Source organism: Anolis sagrei, chromosome 2 (genome assembly GCF_037176765.1).
Source record: "Anolis sagrei isolate rAnoSag1 chromosome 2, rAnoSag1.mat, whole genome shotgun sequence".
NCBI classification, from domain to species: domain Eukaryota; kingdom Metazoa; phylum Chordata; class Lepidosauria; order Squamata; family Dactyloidae; genus Anolis; species Anolis sagrei.
Window position 1 is genome coordinate 19,764,574 of NC_090022.1, and position 19,863 is coordinate 19,784,436.

Here is a 19,863-nt window from a genome sequence, read left to right on the forward strand (position 1 = left end):
TAAATGATAAAGCAGCAAGCAAATAAAACGGTACAATTTATTTATTTATTTATTTATTTATTTATTTCGGGGTTCTTTTACCTCGCCCTTCTCACCCCGAAGGGGACTCAGGGCGGCTTACAGAAGCAAAGGCACAATTTGATGCCTGCAGCACAGAACAATCAAAACACAAAATTACATCAATTCACAGTTAACAACAGTTCATGCATTATACCAATAAAATCAATAAAATCAATAAAACCAATACAAACCCAGTTCCTCCTCTTACATGGTCAGCGTTCGCTAACTCATAGTTCTAGTTTTCAGTTTCACTTCATCAATCCTGTTGGTCTTACTCGCCTGATTGTCTTATTTAATTGCCAGATTGCCCAAAGGCCTGGTCCCATAACCACATCTTCACCCTCCTCCTGAAGGAGAAGAGGGATGATGATGCCCTGATTTCCCCTGGGAGTGAGTTCCACAGGTGAGGGGCCACCACTGAGAAAGCCCTGCTCCTTGTCCCCACCAGCCTCACTTGTGACAGTGGTGGGGTCGAGAGCAGGGCCTCCCCAGATGATCTCAGACTCCGGGGTGGGACGTAGAAGGAGATACGTTTGGACAGATATAACTCACATATAAGCAATAACACACAAAATTTTAAAAACCTTATGGCTGGGCCAGATGTAATAGATTAAAATTTTAAAATAAACACTGGGCGTGAACAGAGGTAGGATGTATCTAAGCAGGAGGGTTTTAAAGGATAATGTAGGGAGAGCAACCCACCGGGTAGTTAAAGTGCTTCTGAGGACATTTTGCAGGGAATTGATCAGAGCAAGGCATTGTTTACTTTATTCAGGGAAGGCACACTGGAACAGCCACGTTTCCAGGCTCCTCCTAAAGACTGCCAATTTGGGGGCTTGTCTGATATCCTTGGGCGTGTTCTGCTTTTGTAACATTGTGTTGTCATCATGCTGGGCGAATCATTTGCCAGAAAGGAAATGCTTTTGCAGTGAAACCATTTAAAGTGAAACTGACTGTGTTCTTTCGGAAACAAGCATGGCTGCTGCTTCTTCTCCTGCTCGGGATCCCGTGGAGAATCTCTGTGAGGAAACCACTTGCTCTATTTGCCTGGAATATTTTAAGGATCCTGTGTCCTTAGAATGTGGGCACAATTTCTGCAGATCTTGCCTAATCCAGTGCTGGAAAAAGTCGAGCACTACAAAGACCTCTTGTCCTCAGTGCAGGAAAAAAGTTCTGCAAAGCAACCTCAGGCCAAACTTGCCACTAGCCAACATTGTCGAAATAACCAAGAAGCTCAGCTTTCAGGGGCCTAAGAGGGCAGCAGGCAAGGAGAGAGTCTGTGGGAAGCACCAGGAGCCACTGAAGCTTTTCTGTAAAGATGATGATGTCTCCATTTGTGTGGTGTGCGACAGATCCAAGGAGCACAGAAGACATGCAGTGATTCCTGTGGAGGAAGCTGCTCAAGACATCAAGGTAAAACAAACAAACAAACAAAAAACAAATGATGAAAGAAGCATATTCCTTATTTCCTGGAAGATTCTATGAAGTCACTCATATTAGAAATTATTGTGACTTTATTTTTAAAAGGATACTCCAAAATTGGTACATGTGATAGTAAATTATTTATTTATTTACGATCTTCATATGCCGTCCTTTGCATGCTCCATGCAGTCATGCCGGCCACATGACCTTGGAGGTGTCTATGGACAACGCCGGCTCTTCGGCTTAGAAATGGAGATGAGCACCACACCCCAGAGTCAGACATGACTGGACTTAATGTCAGGGGACAACCTTTACCTTATCTTACTATTTATTTGTTTATGTTTTTATGACATTTATATGCCGTCCTTCGCACCCCGAAGGGGACTCAGAGCGGCTTACAATATATATATGTACAAAATATTATATCATTAGCATAGTACAATATCAGTATTAGATATTACTGTATTGTACTATTTATTTATGACATTTATATGCCGTCCTCCTCACTCTGAAGGGGACTCAGAGCGGCTTACAAGATATCTATATACAATATATGATATTATTAGCATAGTACAAGATCAGTATTAAATATTACTATATTGTACTATTTATTTATTTATTATTTACAACATTTATATGCCGCCCTTCTCACCCCGAAGGGGACTCAGAGTGGCTTACAGGATATATATACATACAATATATGATATTATTAGCATAGTACAAGATCAGTATTAAATATTACTATATTGTACTATACCATGATATTTTAATATTATTAGTAATATTACATGGAATTATAATATATAATTATAATATGAGATTATTATTAATATTTATTTATTTACTTTATTTGTATACCGCTCTTCTCAGCCCTTAGGCGACTCAGAGCAGTTTACAACAATTTAGGTATACACAATACAAAATCATTAAGCATTTAAAAGCAATAGCATCACAAATCATTAAACATCAATATCAATACATCGCTACATCAATATAACAAATCCATCAGGTCTCATCAATGAAATCAGAATCCAAACTCGTTATCCGATATTCCGTGTTCCGATAGTCACAGGGCCCTTCCAGTCAGACCTTATATCCCAAGATCTGATCCCAGCTTTTCAGTTTATCCCAGATTATCTGGCAGACTCATATAACCCAGTTCAAAGCGGAAAATCTGAGATCAGATCCTAGGATATAGGACCTGTCAGGGACCTTCCACACAAACATATAACCCAGAATATCAAGGCAGAAAATCCCACAATATCTGCTTTGAACTGGGTTATCTGAGTCCACACTCAGATAATGTGGGTTTTTCTGCCTTGATATTCTGAGATATGGGGCTATGTGGAAGGGCTCTGAGTCTACAGTGCCATATAATTCGGTTCAAAGCAGAGAATCTGGATACAGCTGTGTAGAAGGGATTTTGGATCTACACTGCCCTATAACCCTGGATCTGAACCTAGATTATTTTCTTATCCCAGATTAATAAATAAAGATTATTATTATTATTATTATTATTATTATTATTATCTGGCAGTGTTTAACCCAGTTTAAAGCAAATAATGTCAGTTCAGATCCTGGGATATAAGGCAGTGTAGAAAGGGTTTTCAGCCCCATCTATGCTGCCATATAAAATACAGATTCTCTACTTTGAACAGGATTATATGGCATTAGGAATCACTGCATTAGGAAAGCTTGAGAACCATTGTTTTAGGGGCTCTTGTATGAAAATGTAGGGCTTTTTCTTTTATCTATTTTATAGCCTATCTGAGATGAATTTCTTGCAACAGTCATATAATGCATTGGCCATGCTAAAGAGACACCAAATATTCCTTTCACATACTGCATAGTAAATTAGTTTAAAGCAAAGTGTCTAACATGTTTTACTGTAAACTGTGTCATGGCTTCAAAGGAATTAAGACATAGACTTCATGGTATAATAATGGATGGCAGTGTGCAGATGTATTTTACAACTTCGCTTCTCTGTCTTCCCCCTTTGCTTCCAACCAAACCCGAATCTTTGTTTCTCTTCAGGTTTCGATGGGTATTCGTCAGGATGTTCTGAAGAAGGAGGAAGAAAACATTCTGGCATATAAAACAGAGACAGAAGAGGAAAGCCAATATCTACTTGTAAGTAGAAATATTATTAGGGAAGGAGGAAAGATATAAACCTGTATGTGGTCAGTAATATGAAATACAGGAGCATCAAGGCACACAAGACAACTTAATTTCTCTGAACAATTAATTGTTTTAATATAAACCAGTGTTTCTCAACCTTCCTTATGCCACAACCCCTTAATTTAGTTCCTCATGTTGTGGTGACCCCCAACCATAAAACTATTTTCATTGCTACTTCATAACTGTCATTTTGCTTCTGTTACTAATCGCCATGTAAATATTTGATATGCAGGATGTATTTTCATTCACTGCACCAAATTTGGCAGAAATACCCAATATGCCCAAATTGGAATACTGGTGGCCAGGCCCGTAGCCAGGATTTCGATTCGGGGGGGGGGGGGGCAGGGGGCTGAGTTTCGGGGGGGGGGGGGGCTGAGTCTGAGTGAAAGAGGGTCTACCCTAGCAAACCTTTTGTATCATTACCCCAATACCCCCATGCATATGGGATATATTGAGTATGGTGATCAGATCATGATATGAATAAACATAACAGTTTAAATAATGCACCAGTAAGGCCTTTTCGCGAACCACCATGAAAATTTCGGGGGGGGGGGGGGGGCTGAAGCCCCTCGAGCCCCCCCCCCCTCCCCCGGCTACATGCCTGCTGGTGGCTTTGAGGAGGGAACTGATTTTGTCATTTGGGATTTGTAGTTGCTGGAATTTATAGTTCACCTAAAATCAAAGAGCATTCTGAACTCCACCAACGATGGAATTGAACCAAACTTGGCACACAGAACTCCCATGGCCAACAGAAAATACTGTCTGGTGGGCATTGGCCTTGAGTTTGGGAGTTGTAGTTCACCTACATCCAGATGTCCGCCGTGGGACAGCCACTGTAAATTCTCATGGTTCCAGGGTTATACATGTCAGTTCCTCGTTGTTTCTATCATACTAACATGGGGAAAGTAGATCAAATGGCAAACTTTGTTGTGGCAAGAGAGACATTGCCTTCCACCCATTTAACAATGTCCATCCTGCAACAACCTTGTTTTTGCCATATATCAGCTTTCCCCATGTTTTTTTCCCCACAGAAGCAATGAGGAGCCGATATTTATAACCTGGGAACAAACCGGAAACAAACCAACATAAAAAAATCCTGTATATTCAGGATGCAGAGACATAAGGACATTTGAAGATCCTTATCTTATAGCCAGAACCGGGATATTCCAGCACTTATTTATCTTGTGGTTTTTAGGCTTTGTAGTGGTTCCTTCCACGTTTTCAGGGGATATCATTTGGCCACCCACCATTTTGAACCAGGAACTCATGGGATAAAGGTACTGTGTGGATGGGCCCAGAGTAACTATGTCAAACCATTGGCATGTTTCCTCCTTCAATCTAACTACTGAGGGCATTCCAACATTTCTGACCATATCTTTCCAAGAAAATCCCATTATACGTTCATCTTAGGGTTGCTGTAAGTCGGAAGTGACTTCAAGGCACACAACAATAGCAAGAACAGCCATTAAAGCAGCAGCAATAGCAGCTCTCCCTTTGTTTTTACTCAGGCAACCGTATCCTAACATGAATCTCATTTCCTACCGTTTCAATCTGCTTACTGCAGAAAGAGATAGAAGAAGTGAAAGAAACCTTAGGAGAAATCAGAAAAATGCACACATTTCTAGAAGAACAGGAGAAACATCTCCTGGCCCAGATGGTAGAGCTGAAGAAGCAGATTGCAAGGGAAAGAGATGAAAGCTTGGCCATATTTGACCAGAAACTCTCCTCTTTGAAAAATCTCATCCAAGAGATGAAGGAGAAATGCCAGCAGCCACCAGCTGATCTCCTGCAGGTAAGATTGGTTGATATGTACTAAGCTGTTTGCCTTTGAAACCTGGATACAAAACCGTCCAAGACTGTCAGGGATGAAGCCCTACAATTACATATAAAACCATGCAACACATACCTCTAATTAATTACATATGTCCAAGCTTCCCATTTTTTGCTTCTCTGTAATTTAGTCTTTTTCCCCACCTTATATAGAATCATAGAATCATTGAGTTGGAAGAGACCATGTGGACCATCCAGACCAACCCTATGCCAAAAAACAGGAAAATTGCATTCAAAACAACAGATGGCCATTCAGCCTCTTTTTAAAAGCCTTCAAAAAAGAAGCCTCCGCCACATTCCAGGGCAGAGAGTTCCACTGCTGAACAGCTCTCACAGTGAGAAAATTATTCCTAATGTGCAGGTGCAATCTCCTTTCCTGTAGTTTGAAGCCACTGCTCCATTTCCTAGTCTCCAGGACAGCAGAAAACAAGCTTGCTCCCTCCTCCTTATGACTTCCCCTCACATCTTGATATATGGCCCTCATCATGTCTCCTCTCAGCCTTCCCTTCTGCAGGTGAAAAATGCCCAGCTCTTTAAGCTGCTCCCCATAGGGCTTGTTCTCCAGACCCTTGATTATTTTATTCATCCTCTGCACACATTCCAGCTTGTCGACATCTCCCTTCAATTACGGTGTCCAGAATTCAACATAGTATTCCAGGTGTGGTCTGACCAAGGCAGAATAGAGGGGTAGCATTACTTCCCTAGATCTAGACACTATGCTAAAAACTTGTTGGCTTTTTTTGCCACCACATCACATTGTTGGCTCATGTTCACCTTCCTGTCCACGAGGACTCCAAGATCTTTTTCACACGTATTGCCCTCGAGCCACGCGTCCCCCATTCTGCATCTTAGCATTTCATTTTTTCTGCCTAAGTGGAGTATCTTGCATTTGTCACTGTTGAACTTCACTTTGTTAGTTTTGGCCCATCTCTCTAATCTGTTAAGATCGTTTTGAATTCTGCTCCTGAAAGGGAGAAAGCACCAGAGAGCTCTAACTGCCCCATTCTTTTCGATTGCTCTTTAGAGTATGTAGTCCTTTGCAAAGTGTGGTTGCACTATGCCCAGTTTTGCAGTGACATCCTCTTCTGTTCCTCTTTTCTCTTCTAGGATGTGAGGAGTCTTTTGCAGAGGTAAGTAGATCCCAGTCATTTTGTTGTAAAATAATTTTTATTCAAAGAAAAAAAAGAAAGAAAGAAAGAGAACAAAACAATGTTTACACAAATGACAATTTTGGTATTTTTTGAAAAAAAGATTTACTCAACAAATATAAAACAAACCAGGACACATGCCTACACAATAAGAATAAAACATGGCATAGGGTTACAGCCTTGTTGGATGGGGATACACTCCTGAAAACGCAGGTTCACAGCTTGGATGTGATCCTGGGCTCATCGCTGAGCCTGGAACCCCAGGTTTCGGCAGTGACCAGGGGAACATTTGCACAGTTAAAACTTGTGTGCCAGCTGCGCCCATACCTTGGAAAGTCTGACTTGGCCACAGTAGTCCACGCTCTGGTTACATCCCATATAGACTACTCTATGTGGGGTTGCCCTTGGAGACTGTCTGGAAGTTTCAAATGTTCCAGTGGATGGCAGCCAGATTGCTAACAGGAGTGGCAGTCAGGGAGCATACAGCTCCTCTGCTATGCCAGCTCCACTGGCTGCCAGTTTGCTACCTGCCACAATTCAAAGTGCTGGCTTTAGCTTATAAAGCCCTAAATGGTTCTGGCCCAACTTACCTGTTCGAATGCATCTTCCCTCATGAACCATCTAGGACCTTAAGATCATCTGGGGAGGCCCTGCTCTAGTTACCACCGTTGTCACAAGTACATTTGGCAGGGCGAGAGACAGGCCTTCTCGATGGTGGCCCCTCGGCTATGGAACACCCTCCCTAGGGACATTAGATCAGCCCCCTCGGTTTTAACATTCCGGAAAAAAGTCAAGATGTGGCTTTTTGAGCAAGCATTCGTTTGCAAATGCAGAGTAACTGACAAAAGAAAATGGAACAGCTAGACAGTGGGACCGAACAATGTTTTTAACAAGGAGACACTAATGATTTATGTTCTATTGATTTTGTTATGGTTTTTACTATATGTTAGTATTTTTAATTGTATTTATGGTATGATGGGCATTGAATTTTGGCCTGTAAACCACCTTGGGTCGCCTGCGGGCTGAGAAAGACTATATACAATAAATAAATAAATGAATCTGAAAGATTAATCTTGAAACCTCTCACTAACCGCATGCTGATTTTTATCTCTATTTAGTCTATTCATTTAAAATGCTGTTATATAATCACCCCTCTACTTTTAATAGGGAGGCATCTTTGCACAAAATGCTACTGGTTATCTTCTCCAGCAACAAACCTCCAAAATCCACACAATGTTGAATGCATGAATGTTTCATTTCAGTCAATGACCAGCAATAAAACAAACTGTAAAACAGTAAAGGGTAAATAAAACATATGTTTAAGCATTAAAATACAGCTTTTTAAAGCAATGTTAAGATACAGTATTATGAGAGTTAGAACAATATTAAATATTTCTATGTTTAAATAACAATGATAAAAGCTAAGGGCGCATCCAGACAGGGCACAAAATATGCACCCTTCCGGATATTTGGGGGGGGGGGGGGCGCGTCCAGACGATGTCCCATGAAATTATGAATGCTTTCGCCACAAAGCAGGAAAACCCTACTTTCTAGCAAATTAATTTGTTAGTGGGTTTGTTCTGCACCTTCGTGGGGCAAACCTATCATGGCCTCTGTCTGGATTGGCCAATCAGAAGTCCTGGTTTTCCAGACTGAATCAGACCCAGGAAATGTGAGCGGGCTCTAATCCCCTTCCCAAACACCACCAAAACCCCTTTTAAAGATAAAAAAACTTACCCAACCTCCACTAGCGTGGTGCCGGAGCTCTCGTGCCCCACTCCTTCTCCTGACATGTCATTCCAGATTATCTGGATTATATTGATATTAAATCTAGACCACAATAATTTTGAGAATTTTGCCTGGCAAGGAATGCTAGCAAATAATATACCCCAAATTCCAGATTAAATCTCCACAGGCATGAGACCTGTAGACTCATGCCCAAGAGACAAGTCTGCCCATGTGTTCTTGCAAGGAGCTAAATAGAATAATCGGATCATAGAGTTGGAAGAAACCTCATGTACTATCCAGTCCAACCCCCAGCCAAGAAGCAGGAAAATTGCTTTCAAAGCACCCCTCACAGATGGCCATCCAGCCTCTGTTTAAAAGCCTTCAAAGAAGGAGCCTCCACCATACTCCAGGGCAGGGAATTCCACTGCTGAACAGCTCTTACAGTTGTTCCGCGTCCTAGTCTCCAGTGCAGCAGAAAACAAGCTTGCTCCCTCCTCCCTGTGACTTCCCCTCACATATTTATACATAGCCGTCATCATGTCTCCTCTCAGCCTTCTCTCCAGCAGGCTAAACATGCCCAGCTCTTTAAGCCGCTCCTCATAGGGCTTGTTTTCCAGACCCTTGATCATTTTAGTTGCCCTCCTTTGGACACATTCCAGCTTGCCAATATCTGTCTTCAATTGTGGTGCCCAGAATTGGGCACAATATTCTGGGTGTGGTCTAACCAAGGCAGAATAGAGGGGAAGCATGACTTCCCTGGATGTAGACACTAGACTCCTATTGATGCATGCCAAAATCTGGTTGGCTTTTTTTTTTTTTTTTTGCTGCCTCATCACGTTGTGGGCTCATGTTTAACTTGTTGTCCACAAGGACTCCAAGATCTTTTTCACACATACTGCTCTCGAGCCAGGCATTGTCCCCCCATTCTGTATCTTTGCATTTCATTTTTTTCCTGCTTAAGTGGAGTATCTTGCATTTGTCACTGTTGAACTTCATTTTGTTAATTTTGGCCCATCTGTTAGTTTCAGCCATCTGTAGAGTCTGTTTCATCATTATAGTTCGAATCCTCCCACTCTGTCCTGGGTTTGGCTGAGCCTGCGATGGTGCGTCTAGAAATCTCCTCCAAGTCAGGCTGGGGCTAGGCCTAATGGGTGGGGAAGAGTCCAGAGGAGGGTTTGGCATGCACTAGCAAGAGATGATGGGATTATGAAATCCAGGCCCAGGAGAACAATGACCTGGCTGGGCTGGCCTCTTGCCTGAGTCTGGAAATCATTATGTGGCCCAGCCAGTCAGTTTAAACAGAAAGGAAAACATATTTTACATTTAAGCATAAGAAAAGGTAAAGGTATGCATTTTAGATTTGTGAAATGAGTGTAATAGTATAATGCAGGGGTCCTAAAACTACGGCCCGCGGGCCAGATACGGCCCACCAAGGGCATTTATCCGACCCACTGAGGAGGAGGCCTCCCTCTCAGTGGAATCAGTCTTGGCTCGGGTGACATAGAGTTTCATTTTTTCTGTCTTTCCCTCATGCTCTCTCTCGCTTTCTCCCCATTTCAGTCTCTCCCCTTTTGTCCTCTCTTTTTCTTACTCTTTCCCCCTCTCTTTTCTCCCTCTTTTTTCTATCCCTTTCTCCTCTTCTTCTTGTTATATCCCCCCCCCCTCCTCCTCCTCCTCCTCCTCCTTCTTCGGTCTGGAGCACTGCGGCTGCTGCCTGGAAGAGCAGAGAATTCCTTGCCTCCCCTCTTCCAGAAAAGACATAGAGCTGTGCAGCCAATAGGCAGCCCTGAAGCCTCCCCTCGCCATCCAGCCCTCCCTCCTGTCCTCTGCCTCTACCTGGGCACAGGGCTCAAGGAGCCCCTGCAAAGCCCCCCCCCCCACCCAGTTAAACAGGGAGAGTGGGAGTGGCAGAAATGCCAGCCTCCCGGAGGAGAGACATCTCTTCAAAACCTCAGGTTCCTTTTCTTCCCCTCTTTGTCCTCTGCTTCTCTTCGGCAAATCCAGGCTCCTACTATGAAAACAGCCAGTAGGTAAACTGTTAGGAATTGTGGGAATTGAAATCCAAAACACAAGGAGGGCCCAAATTGGCCTATTCTCGCTTTAAAGAATACCAATGATATTTAATTCTATTATAATGTTCCATATATTTGCAGATTTGAAATTGTATTGAAATATAAGCTGCTTTGGCCCTTTCCATCACAGCTGTATAAAATCCACACTGAACTGGTTTATATGGCAGTGTGGACTCTGATAATGCAGTTCAAAGTGGATATTGTGGATTATCTGCCTTGTTATTCTAGGTTATATGGTTGTTTGGAAGGATCTGATCCTAGGTTTTCTGTTTATCCCAGGTTATCTAGCAATGCAGACTCATTTAATACAGTTTAAAGAAAAAAACCTGGGATCAGATTCTGGGATATAGTGTCTGCCTTGAAGTCAAAATTTCATTTATTTGTAATTAGAAATAAATATTTCACAATATATAATTATGTATTGTTTTTGTGATTAATCATTATGCTTTATGTTCTGTTTGTAACAATGAAAATACATCCTGCATATCAGATATTTACATTACAATTCATAACAGTAGCAAAATAAGATATGTGCTGTGTGCATAGGAATTTGATCATAGTTTTTTTTAAAAAAAATCCTATAGTCTGGCCCTTCAGCAGTCTGAGGGACAGTGAACTGGCCCCCTGTTTAAAAGGTTTGAGGACAACTGTTATAATGTATAATGCTTTCTTGGCTTTTCCTTTCTAGCCTTTCTAGCCTTCTATCTTTCCCAGGGTAGAGCATAGAAGTGTAAATGTCCCTCTCCCCAGCTATCCTTGGTTTGTGAGTCATTGACTGGAGTCGGTCACAATACCAGGGTCATTTAGCTGTTAGCTCTTAGGCCAAGCAAAGGTCAATGCCTTTTGTAACATGGATTCCAGCATATTTGTTACCTGTCCATATAAATACAGCTTAATGGTGTAACATTAGAAAATGTTAATCATTTCTGCTACCTTGGCAGCCACTTCTCCACAAAAGTCAGCATTGACACTGAAATCCAACACCACCTGAACTCTGCGAGTGCAGCTTTTTTCCGAATGAAGCACAGAGTGTTTGAGCACCAGGACATCCGTAGGGATACCAAGGTGTTTGTTTATAAAGCTATTGTCCTCCCAACCCTTCTTTACGCCTGCGAGATGTGGACTGTCTATAGACATCACATGTAACACCTGGCATGATTCCATCAGCGCTGCCTCTGAAAAATCCTGCAAATCTCGTGGGAAGACAAGTGGACAAATATCAGTGTGCAGGAAGAAGCAAAGACCATCAGCATTGAAGCAATGGTCCTCCACCATCAACTCCGCTGGACCGACCACGTTATCCGGATGCCCGAACACTCTCTCCCAAAGCAGTTGCTCTATTCCAAACTCAAGAACGGAAAATGGAATGTTGGTGGGTAGGAAAAGAGATTTACAGACGGGCTCAAAGCCAACCTTAAAAACTCTGGCATAGACACTGAGAACTGGGAAGCCCTGGCCTTGAGCACTTCAGCTGGAGGTCAGCTGTGACCGGCAGTGCTGTAGAATTTGAAGAGGCATGAATGGAGGGCGAAAGAGAGAAACGTGCCAAGAGGAAGGCGGGTCAAGCCAACCCCGACCGAGACCGCCTTCCACCTGGAAACCAGTGCCCTCACTGCCGGAGAAGAGGCAGATCAAAAATAGGGCTCCACGGACCCACCAGCATACTGATCCTGGAAGACTATCCTACTTGGACAATGAGGTATCGCCCAAGTTATATAGATATACACCCACACACATACACACATACCCTTGATTAAATGTACACAAATCTAGCATGGGAAGGGTCCTTGTAGCTTTTAGTTCCTTTGCAAGGTGGCCAAAAGACTTAGGCCCTTTTATACCATTCTAGCATTATGTCCTTTTTAAGAAGCGGGTGTGGAGGGGGGGGGGGGGGCAGTAGTGTTCGATAACAATATGGCAGTATAGATGCAGCTGTAGAAGTTCCAAATTCCTGAGTATTCCCATGTGTGATGCTTCGAGCTCTAGGTTGATGCTTGTGTATCATTGTCCTTGGTGATTGGCCATTTGGGCCCTTTGAAGACACATTGCTGCGACAACAGCCCTTTGAACCATTGAAGGACTCTTGAGTGATTCAGGAGGGAACAAAAGTTGCAATGGATCCATGGTCCATGGTTCCCTGAATTTTAAAAAAATATATATAAATGGAATATTGTATTAATGTCCACAAGAATTCTCTTTTTTCTCTTCCTCACATTTCTTTTTGAAAAAGAAAACTTATAGGAAAACATGCGCTTTCTGTTCTTTTGGTCCTCCAGTGCTTGGATTTGTGTTTTTAGCGTCCAAACTGTTCTCCTCCATGTCTGCTGCTGAAACTTTTGGATTTTTCTTTAACTGTTAATTTCCCTTCTTTTGCTCTACTCCAGGATTCTGGATTGGATCAGTGGTGGATTTACCTTGTTTTTCCCTTTCCAGGTCTGAGGAGAAGGAAATATTTGAGAAGCCAGTGGCTTTCTCTCCAGAGCTGAAGTGGAAGATCTGGGAGTTCTGTGATCTAAACTCTGGCCTAGCTGCTCTCATGAAGCAGTTCCGAGGTAAAGAAGTGTATCCAGAAGGAGTTATGCTGGTCTCTTTAATGGCCCATACTAGAAGAAAGGAAAGCTCTGTGCTTGTGTGTGTGCGTGTGTGTACGTACTTTTCTCCCCACAGCCTGAAACAGAGGCAGTGGGTTTCTTTTTCCATGGCCTGATACCATTGTCTTTCTTTCCACCAAAAGGACCTAGGTAGAATTTTGTTAGGTGACACAATTGTGAGATGAGGTCAGGCAGGTAATGTGACAACAGTGTTTATGACACACACACACACCACAGTTTATCTGCTTTTATAAGTATAGTAGCTCATTTGATGAAATAGATGCCTTCCTGTGTGATAGGCCTTTTGGCATCAGAGGCAGAAACAAAATGGCAAAAAAGAAATAGGCTCCTAAGCCACAAAGGAAAAGAAGGGTTAGGGTTACAGCAATCTGTTAACCCAAAATTAAAAATATATACAGATGTAATATGAAATGGACAGGTTGTTGTTGTTCATTCGTTCAGTCGTCTCCGACTCTTCGTGACCTCATGGACCAGCCCACGCCAGAGCTCCCTGTCGGCCGTCACCACCCCCAGCTCCTTCAAGGTCAGTCCAGTCACTTCAAGGATGCCATCCATCCATCTTGCCCTAGGTCGGCCCCTCTTCCTTTTGCCTTCCACTTTCCCCAGCATAATTGTCTTCTCTAGGCTTTCCTGTCTCCTCATGATGTGGCCAAAGTACTTCAACTTTGTCTCTAGTATCCTTCCTTCCAGTGAGCAGCCGGGCTTTATTTCCTGGAGGATGGACTGGTTGGATCTGGATGAGAGCCAACAAGCTGAGGCTTAATCCAGAAAAGACAGGTCCTCCTGGTCAGTCGTGAGGCCAATCAGGTATAGAGTGGCAACTTGTGCTCAATGGAATTACACTGCCCCTGAAGACAGGGGGTACTCCTGGGGGTACTCCTGGATTCAGTGCTGACACCTGAAGTTCAGGTACTGGCAGTAGCTGGGAGGGTCCACGCCTTAGTTACATCTAGAATGGACTACTTCAACGCACAATATGTGGGGCTACCTTTGAAGATGGCTCAGAAATTGCTTCTTGTGCAGAGGTCGGCAGCCAGATTATTAACTGGGGCTATCTATAGGGAGCATACCACATCCCTATTAAAGCAGCACAACTGGTTGCCGACAAGTTTCCAAACCCAATTCAAAGTGCAAATTTTTACCTAAAAAGCCTATTCAGTTTGGGTCCAACCTATCTTCAAGACCACTTCTCCTATGAACCTGCACAGGCACAAAGATCTATCAGGGAGGCCCTCCTCTCGGTCCCACCTCTGTGTCAAGCACCGTTGGTGTGGACAAGAGAGAGAGGGCTTTCTCAGTGGTGCGCCCCCCCCCCCCCCGGCTTTGGAATGCTCTCCCTAGAGCAGGCATGGGCAAACATTTTGGGGGGCCACCTTCTGGGTCTGGTTGCAAGAGTTGGGTCGGGATGAAGCGCGGATGGTGGTGGAAGGGGTGAGGCTGGAGCAAGTAAGAGCGGGGCTTGGTCCAGATGTGGGTGGGGCTGGGGTGGGAAGGGGCTGTGCTGGAATGGCTGGGGTGGGAAAAGGTGGGGTTGGGGCAGGAGGTGGGTGAGGTGAGAGAAGGAGGCACACAGCACTTCAAGGAGTGTTCTCGCCAGCACTGTGCTTCTCCCCACTTCTCTAAATCTGGGAAAGGTGCATTGCCTTCCCAAGCCTCAAAGGGGAAGGAGAAACACAGAGCTGGAGATAAGCCTTTCACCAACGCCTTGTTTCTCCCCTACTTCTCCCCTGAGTCCAGGGAAGACCCACCTTTCCAAACCTCAGAGAAGAAGGAATAACACAGCACTGGCAATAGCTTCCTTGCTAGTGTCTTGTTTCTCCCACTGCTTCCCCTCTGAGTCCAGGGAAGGCGTCCTGCCTTCCCAAGGCTCAAAGGAGAAGGAGAAACATGGCACTGGTGAGAGCTCTCCGGAGAGCACTCACCAGTGCAGTGTCTCTGCCTCAGCCCTCCTCTCAGCCGTGGACAAGAGGGGGCTGCTGCATCCACATGCTCAGAGGAGGGTCTGATAGAAGAATCCAAAGGGCCGCATCCAGCGCACAGGCCTGGGTTTGCTATGTCCGCCCTAGAGACATAAGGCTGGCCCCCACTCTATAAGCCTTCTGGACATATCTCAAAACATGACTTTTTAAACAAACTTTCGACCATGGTAATCAGTAAATTCAATGACTTAATGATTGTTTACTGTGCACTTAATTGGAACCTAATTTGTTTACAGCTTATATTCACAGCCTGTTGCATTTTATGGAAGAGGTTTAATTAGTATGGGTTTTATAGATTTCTTTATATAAACTTTGTGTATATAATGTTTATATTGTTTTATATGTTCATGTATCTATTGTATTCTGTGTGTCTGCACTATTGAGTGCTTTGTGAGCCACTCCAAGTTCCCTTGAGGAGATGGTGGTGGGATAGAAATAAAGATGATGATGACGACGGCGATGATATTATTATTATTATTATTATTATTATTATTATTATTATTATTCCATCTTCTCCATTTGCTTCTTGAAATTTGGTGCCAAGAATTGAACACAGGACTCCAAGTGAGGACTGACCAAATCAAAACAGAATGGGACTATGACTTCCCTTGATTTGCCTGGGGGGGGGGGAGGGGGGGCTTAATACCACCTTTGTTTTGTGGGGAGGAAGGGCTATGGATTGTGTGCATGCATGTGAACAGACAATGGTGGGAACAATAGGGAGCTGGGTATGGGTCACATGGCCTGCTGTACAACCTGGGACTTTTCAAGTGGGAGGTACCCCCAGAAGACTCCAGTTCAGGAGAAAAGGGGAGAGCCAACCAAGCATATTCTGACACTTGAGGAGGCAAACCAAGCATGGTGGCATAGCATGAAAAAAAATGCAAAGCCTAGTCTTATATTTGCTTTTGTTTTCTTTGCTTTCCCAGATACCCTGTTACCTGGGCTAGAGCTTCAGAAAGGTAAATTTCCAGTGATGGTCAAAAATTGCAGGGGAGGGGGGGGGGATATTGATGTTTATCTAGCAGTATTTTAATGACATCCTTTTCCTTAGTCACCCATTCCACTCCTTTGTGTTTCTATCAGTTTGTGATGTCCTGGATCTACATTAGAGTTCTTCCAAATGCTGTATTTCTAAAAAGAGAGCAGTGAGGAGTGAATGATACTGTTTTGGTTCACAATACTTTGGAAAAAATGTGGTGATAAGAAATTGTGATTATAATAGTAATGATATTGTTTTGATCTGTCTCATTAAAAAGAAGCCAACTCAAGGATTGAAATAAAATGCGGCAATGCAGTGTTGGGATATTAAAAACAAAAGAACTATAACACCAAAAGTCATAACCTCAAGCCATCTCCTGACACATTTGTCTCATCTGGAGGCTCCCTTACAAGAAGAAATGGACAAAAGTACTGATAGAACTTCAGTAAATCTGACCCAGTGAATGAAGGAAGTCTACTCTTGATTTTCCTTTACTATCATTATGTTTATGCATACCCTGCTTTATCTTCCTCTTCTTTCCAAAGCTGCTCCAAGTCCTGAAGGGAGAGAGCCTGGATCAGGCAGCATTTCCTTTGAGTATGAAGCAGCTCAAAAAGAAAGTTCAGTTACCTATTCTATGAGTCTTTTTGTTTATTACTTCTTCTAAGATAGTGTTTCTCAACCTTCCCAATGCCACGACCCCTTAATACAGATCTTAATGTTGTGGTAACCGCCAATCTGGAAATTATTTTTGTTGCTACTTTATAACTGTAATTTTGCTACTGTTATAATTCGTAGTGTCAATATCTGATATGCAGGATGTATTTTCATTCACTGGACCAAATTTGGCACAAATACCCGATATGCCCAAATATGAATACTGGTTTGGTTGGGGAGGGGGTTGATTTTGTCATTTGGGAGTTGTGGTTGCTGGGATTTATAGTTCACCTACAAACAAAGAGCATTCTGAACTCCACAACAATGGAATTGGACCAAACTTGGCACACAGAATTCCCATGACCAAGAGAAAATATTGCAAGGGTTTGGTGGGCATTGACCCTGAGGTTTGGGGTTGTAGTTCACCTACATCCAGAGAGCACTGTGGACTCAAACAATGATGGATCTGGACCAAACTTAGCATGAATACTCAATATGGCCAAATGTGAACACCAGTGGAGTTTGGGGAAAATAGACTTTGACATTTGGGAGTTGTAGTTGCTGGGATTTATAGTTCACCTACAGTCAAAGAACATTGTGAACCCCACCAACGATAGAGCTGGGCCAAACTTCCCATACAGAACTCCAATGAATGACAGAAAATACTGTGTTTTCTGATGTTCTTTGGTGACCCCTCTGACAACCCCTCATGACCCCCTCAGGGCTCCCAAACCCCAGGTTGAGAAACGTCATTCTAAGGGGACTTAATTGACAATCAGAGACATCATATTCACTGTAGGACTCGCTTCCTAGGAGTTCAGTTTGGATCCCTCCTTATTGTCTTTTGGGCAACACTGAAGACCTTTTCTTAATTTAAGGGGGTATTTGATTTTTAGTGTATTGAAGCAAATGAAGCTTTGAAGGGAAATGTTTGTATTTAATGATGTTTTAAACATATTTGCAGTGTATTGTTTCTGTTTTTTTTTAATCAAATTGGATTTAAATTGTGTTTTTAATTTTTGTTGTTAAGAGTGTTTCTATTTTTAAATGTACGCTGCCTTTAATTGCGTGCTGGGAGATGAACAGAATATAAATTAAGGAAATGAACAGAATGCAATTTCTGTTTGGAAGGTGGCATATGCACTGTAGAATTTATGCAGTTTGGCACCCCTTTAACTCCCTTGGCTCAATGCTATGCAAATCTGTAATTTGTAGTTTCACGTGGTCTTCAGACTTGTCTGGCGAAAGTGCAGGTTCCTTACCAAACTACAATTCCCAGGATTGACTAGCATAAGTTTTTTCATAATCTTTCTTCATCCCCAAACTGTTCTGAGGAAGGCTTGCCAGGTTGAAAGGTGGAAAGGAATCCTTTCCCTCGAATGACTGTTGTGCAGAAGAGGGAGTTTCTGCAGGTGCTTCTTGTCACACAACCAGGCCACAAGCCACATCTCCAAACATGGACTCTTCTGTACAGGCCTTAAAGGGACAGAAGCCCTTTTAACCTTTTACTCCAGCCTCCCTATTCTGAGGGAATATCAGACTCAAAATATGAACTACTTCTCTTTCTGAAAAAAGAGCAGTTATACATTTCCTAAACAGAACCCACACAAATAGTACTTGAACTCTCTTGTTGGAGATACTGATTTCACAGCAAGCGGTTTTTATAAAGAGGACATTTTGTTGTAAATGGAGGAAAGCTGATTTTAGGGGATGTGTGTTTTCTGTGTTCTTCCCTGTACCAGTTATTCCTTCTTCTCTCTTTGCCCCCCCCCCCCCAAACTCTCTCTCTCTTTGTCTCCAACAGCAAATGTCACTCTGGATCCAGACACAGCGGGTCACCAGCTCTTCCTGTCTGAGGACTGCAAAAGAGTGAGATGCGAAACCACAGATCAAGACCTGCCTGATAATCCTGAGAGATTCAGCAACCCAGTTTGTGTGTTGGGACAGGAAAAGTTCACAAGAGGCAGGCACTTCTGGGATGTTGCAGTGGAAGGGGAGGGAAACTGGTTTGTGGGAGTAACCAAGAAGTCTGTCAAGAGGAAAGGCCTTGTTAACATTGGTCCTTCTGAAAATATCTTGGGTATGGGCAGGTGGGATAGTAGGTATTGTGCTCCCAATCTGTCTTCCTTCTTTGATCTGTTTCTGAATGGAAAGATCGAGAAGATCCGAATCTGTCTGAACTGTGCTTCAAACCGGGTGGCCTTTTACAATGCTGATACGGGAGACGAGATCTACGTCCTTCCACCACTTCGTTTCTTTGGAGAGACTTTCCTCCCGTTCTTTTTTGTGGATGTAGATTGCAACCTCAGTATCTCACCGTAAAACAGCCAAGACCATCCTTACTGCCTTCTTCTTTAAACTGCAATGATAAAAAAATACAATGGTTAACTGTTCTTGAAGAGTGTTCTTAAAATGTTAAAAATTGTTTCTGAATTTATTTTTAATGCTTTTAAGATGATTTTATTAACACTGTATTCTGTCCTGAGGGTCCTGGAAAAGATGGACTAATCTCTCTCTATAAAAAAGCTCTGTTCGCCGTGGGGATGCTAAAAACTATGAAACCAGTGGACCAAATGACAACAAATTTGGCCAGAAAATGCCCCACAACCCAAGGTGTGACCAACAATTAAAAACAAACAAGATAACAGAGAAAGTAACTTTAAAATCTTTTAAAAAGAGAGGATGACACAGCACATGCGTGGAAAACACTCCTGGCCCCGCCCCCTCGCTGCTCTCCTTCCTTCCTTCCACTGTTGATACCTTTGCCACCAGGACCAAGCCTGGTGAGTGAGTGAGTGAGTGAGGGAGGGAGGGAGGGAGGGAGGGCAGGCTGTAAAGGCATCACCGGCAGCAGAAACAGGAGTCTGAAAGAGGCGATGAGGCTCCTGCTTCTGCCACCATTTCCACTTTCCTGCCCTCCCTCCCTCACTCATTCGCTCATTCCTCAGCCACCCCTACACCCCACCTCACCCTGCACATTGCTCTTTGATTGCAGGTGAATTATACAGCCAAGCAACTCCCAAATGTCAAGGTCTTTCCCAAACTCCAACAGTGTTGGTTGTGGTTCTGCCCCTTATGGCAAAAGGGGCTAGACTGGATGGCCCTTAGATGTGTCTTCCCTCCCTCCCTCCCCTTCCCATCAGAGTCTTAATGGCCACCTGCAAGGAGTGCTTTGGTGGTGCTTCTCCCTTATGG

At 43.2% G+C, this 19,863-nt stretch overlaps 1 protein-coding gene across 1 annotated transcript; it reads left to right on the top strand.

The window, feature by feature from the left end:
* Positions 1-978: 978 nt before the first annotated feature.
* LOC137096004 (E3 ubiquitin-protein ligase TRIM7-like) lies at positions 979-19,470 on the top strand. The gene is made up of 7 exons (XM_067463315.1): positions 979-1,473; positions 3,517-3,612; positions 5,225-5,452; positions 6,598-6,620; positions 12,872-12,990; positions 15,959-15,991; positions 18,473-19,470. Exons 1-7 carry the CDS (start codon positions 1,036-1,038, stop codon positions 18,988-18,990), a joined length of 1,455 nt encoding a protein of 484 aa, XP_067319416.1. The 5' UTR covers positions 979-1,035; the 3' UTR covers positions 18,991-19,470.
* The last annotated feature ends 393 nt before the right edge of the window (positions 19,471-19,863 follow it).

Coding starts and splice junctions, on each gene's coding strand:
- LOC137096004 (XM_067463315.1), top strand. CDS start 1,036: ATGGCTGCTGCTTCTTCTCCTGCTCGGGATCCCGTGGAGAATCTCTGT. Junction 1,474..3,516: donor AAGCTGCTCAAGACATCAAG/GTAAAACAAACA, acceptor GTTTCTCTTCAG/GTTTCGATGGGTATTCGTCA. Junction 12,991..15,958: donor TCTCATGAAGCAGTTCCGAG/GTAAAGAAGTGT, acceptor TTGCTTTCCCAG/ATACCCTGTTACCTGGGCTA.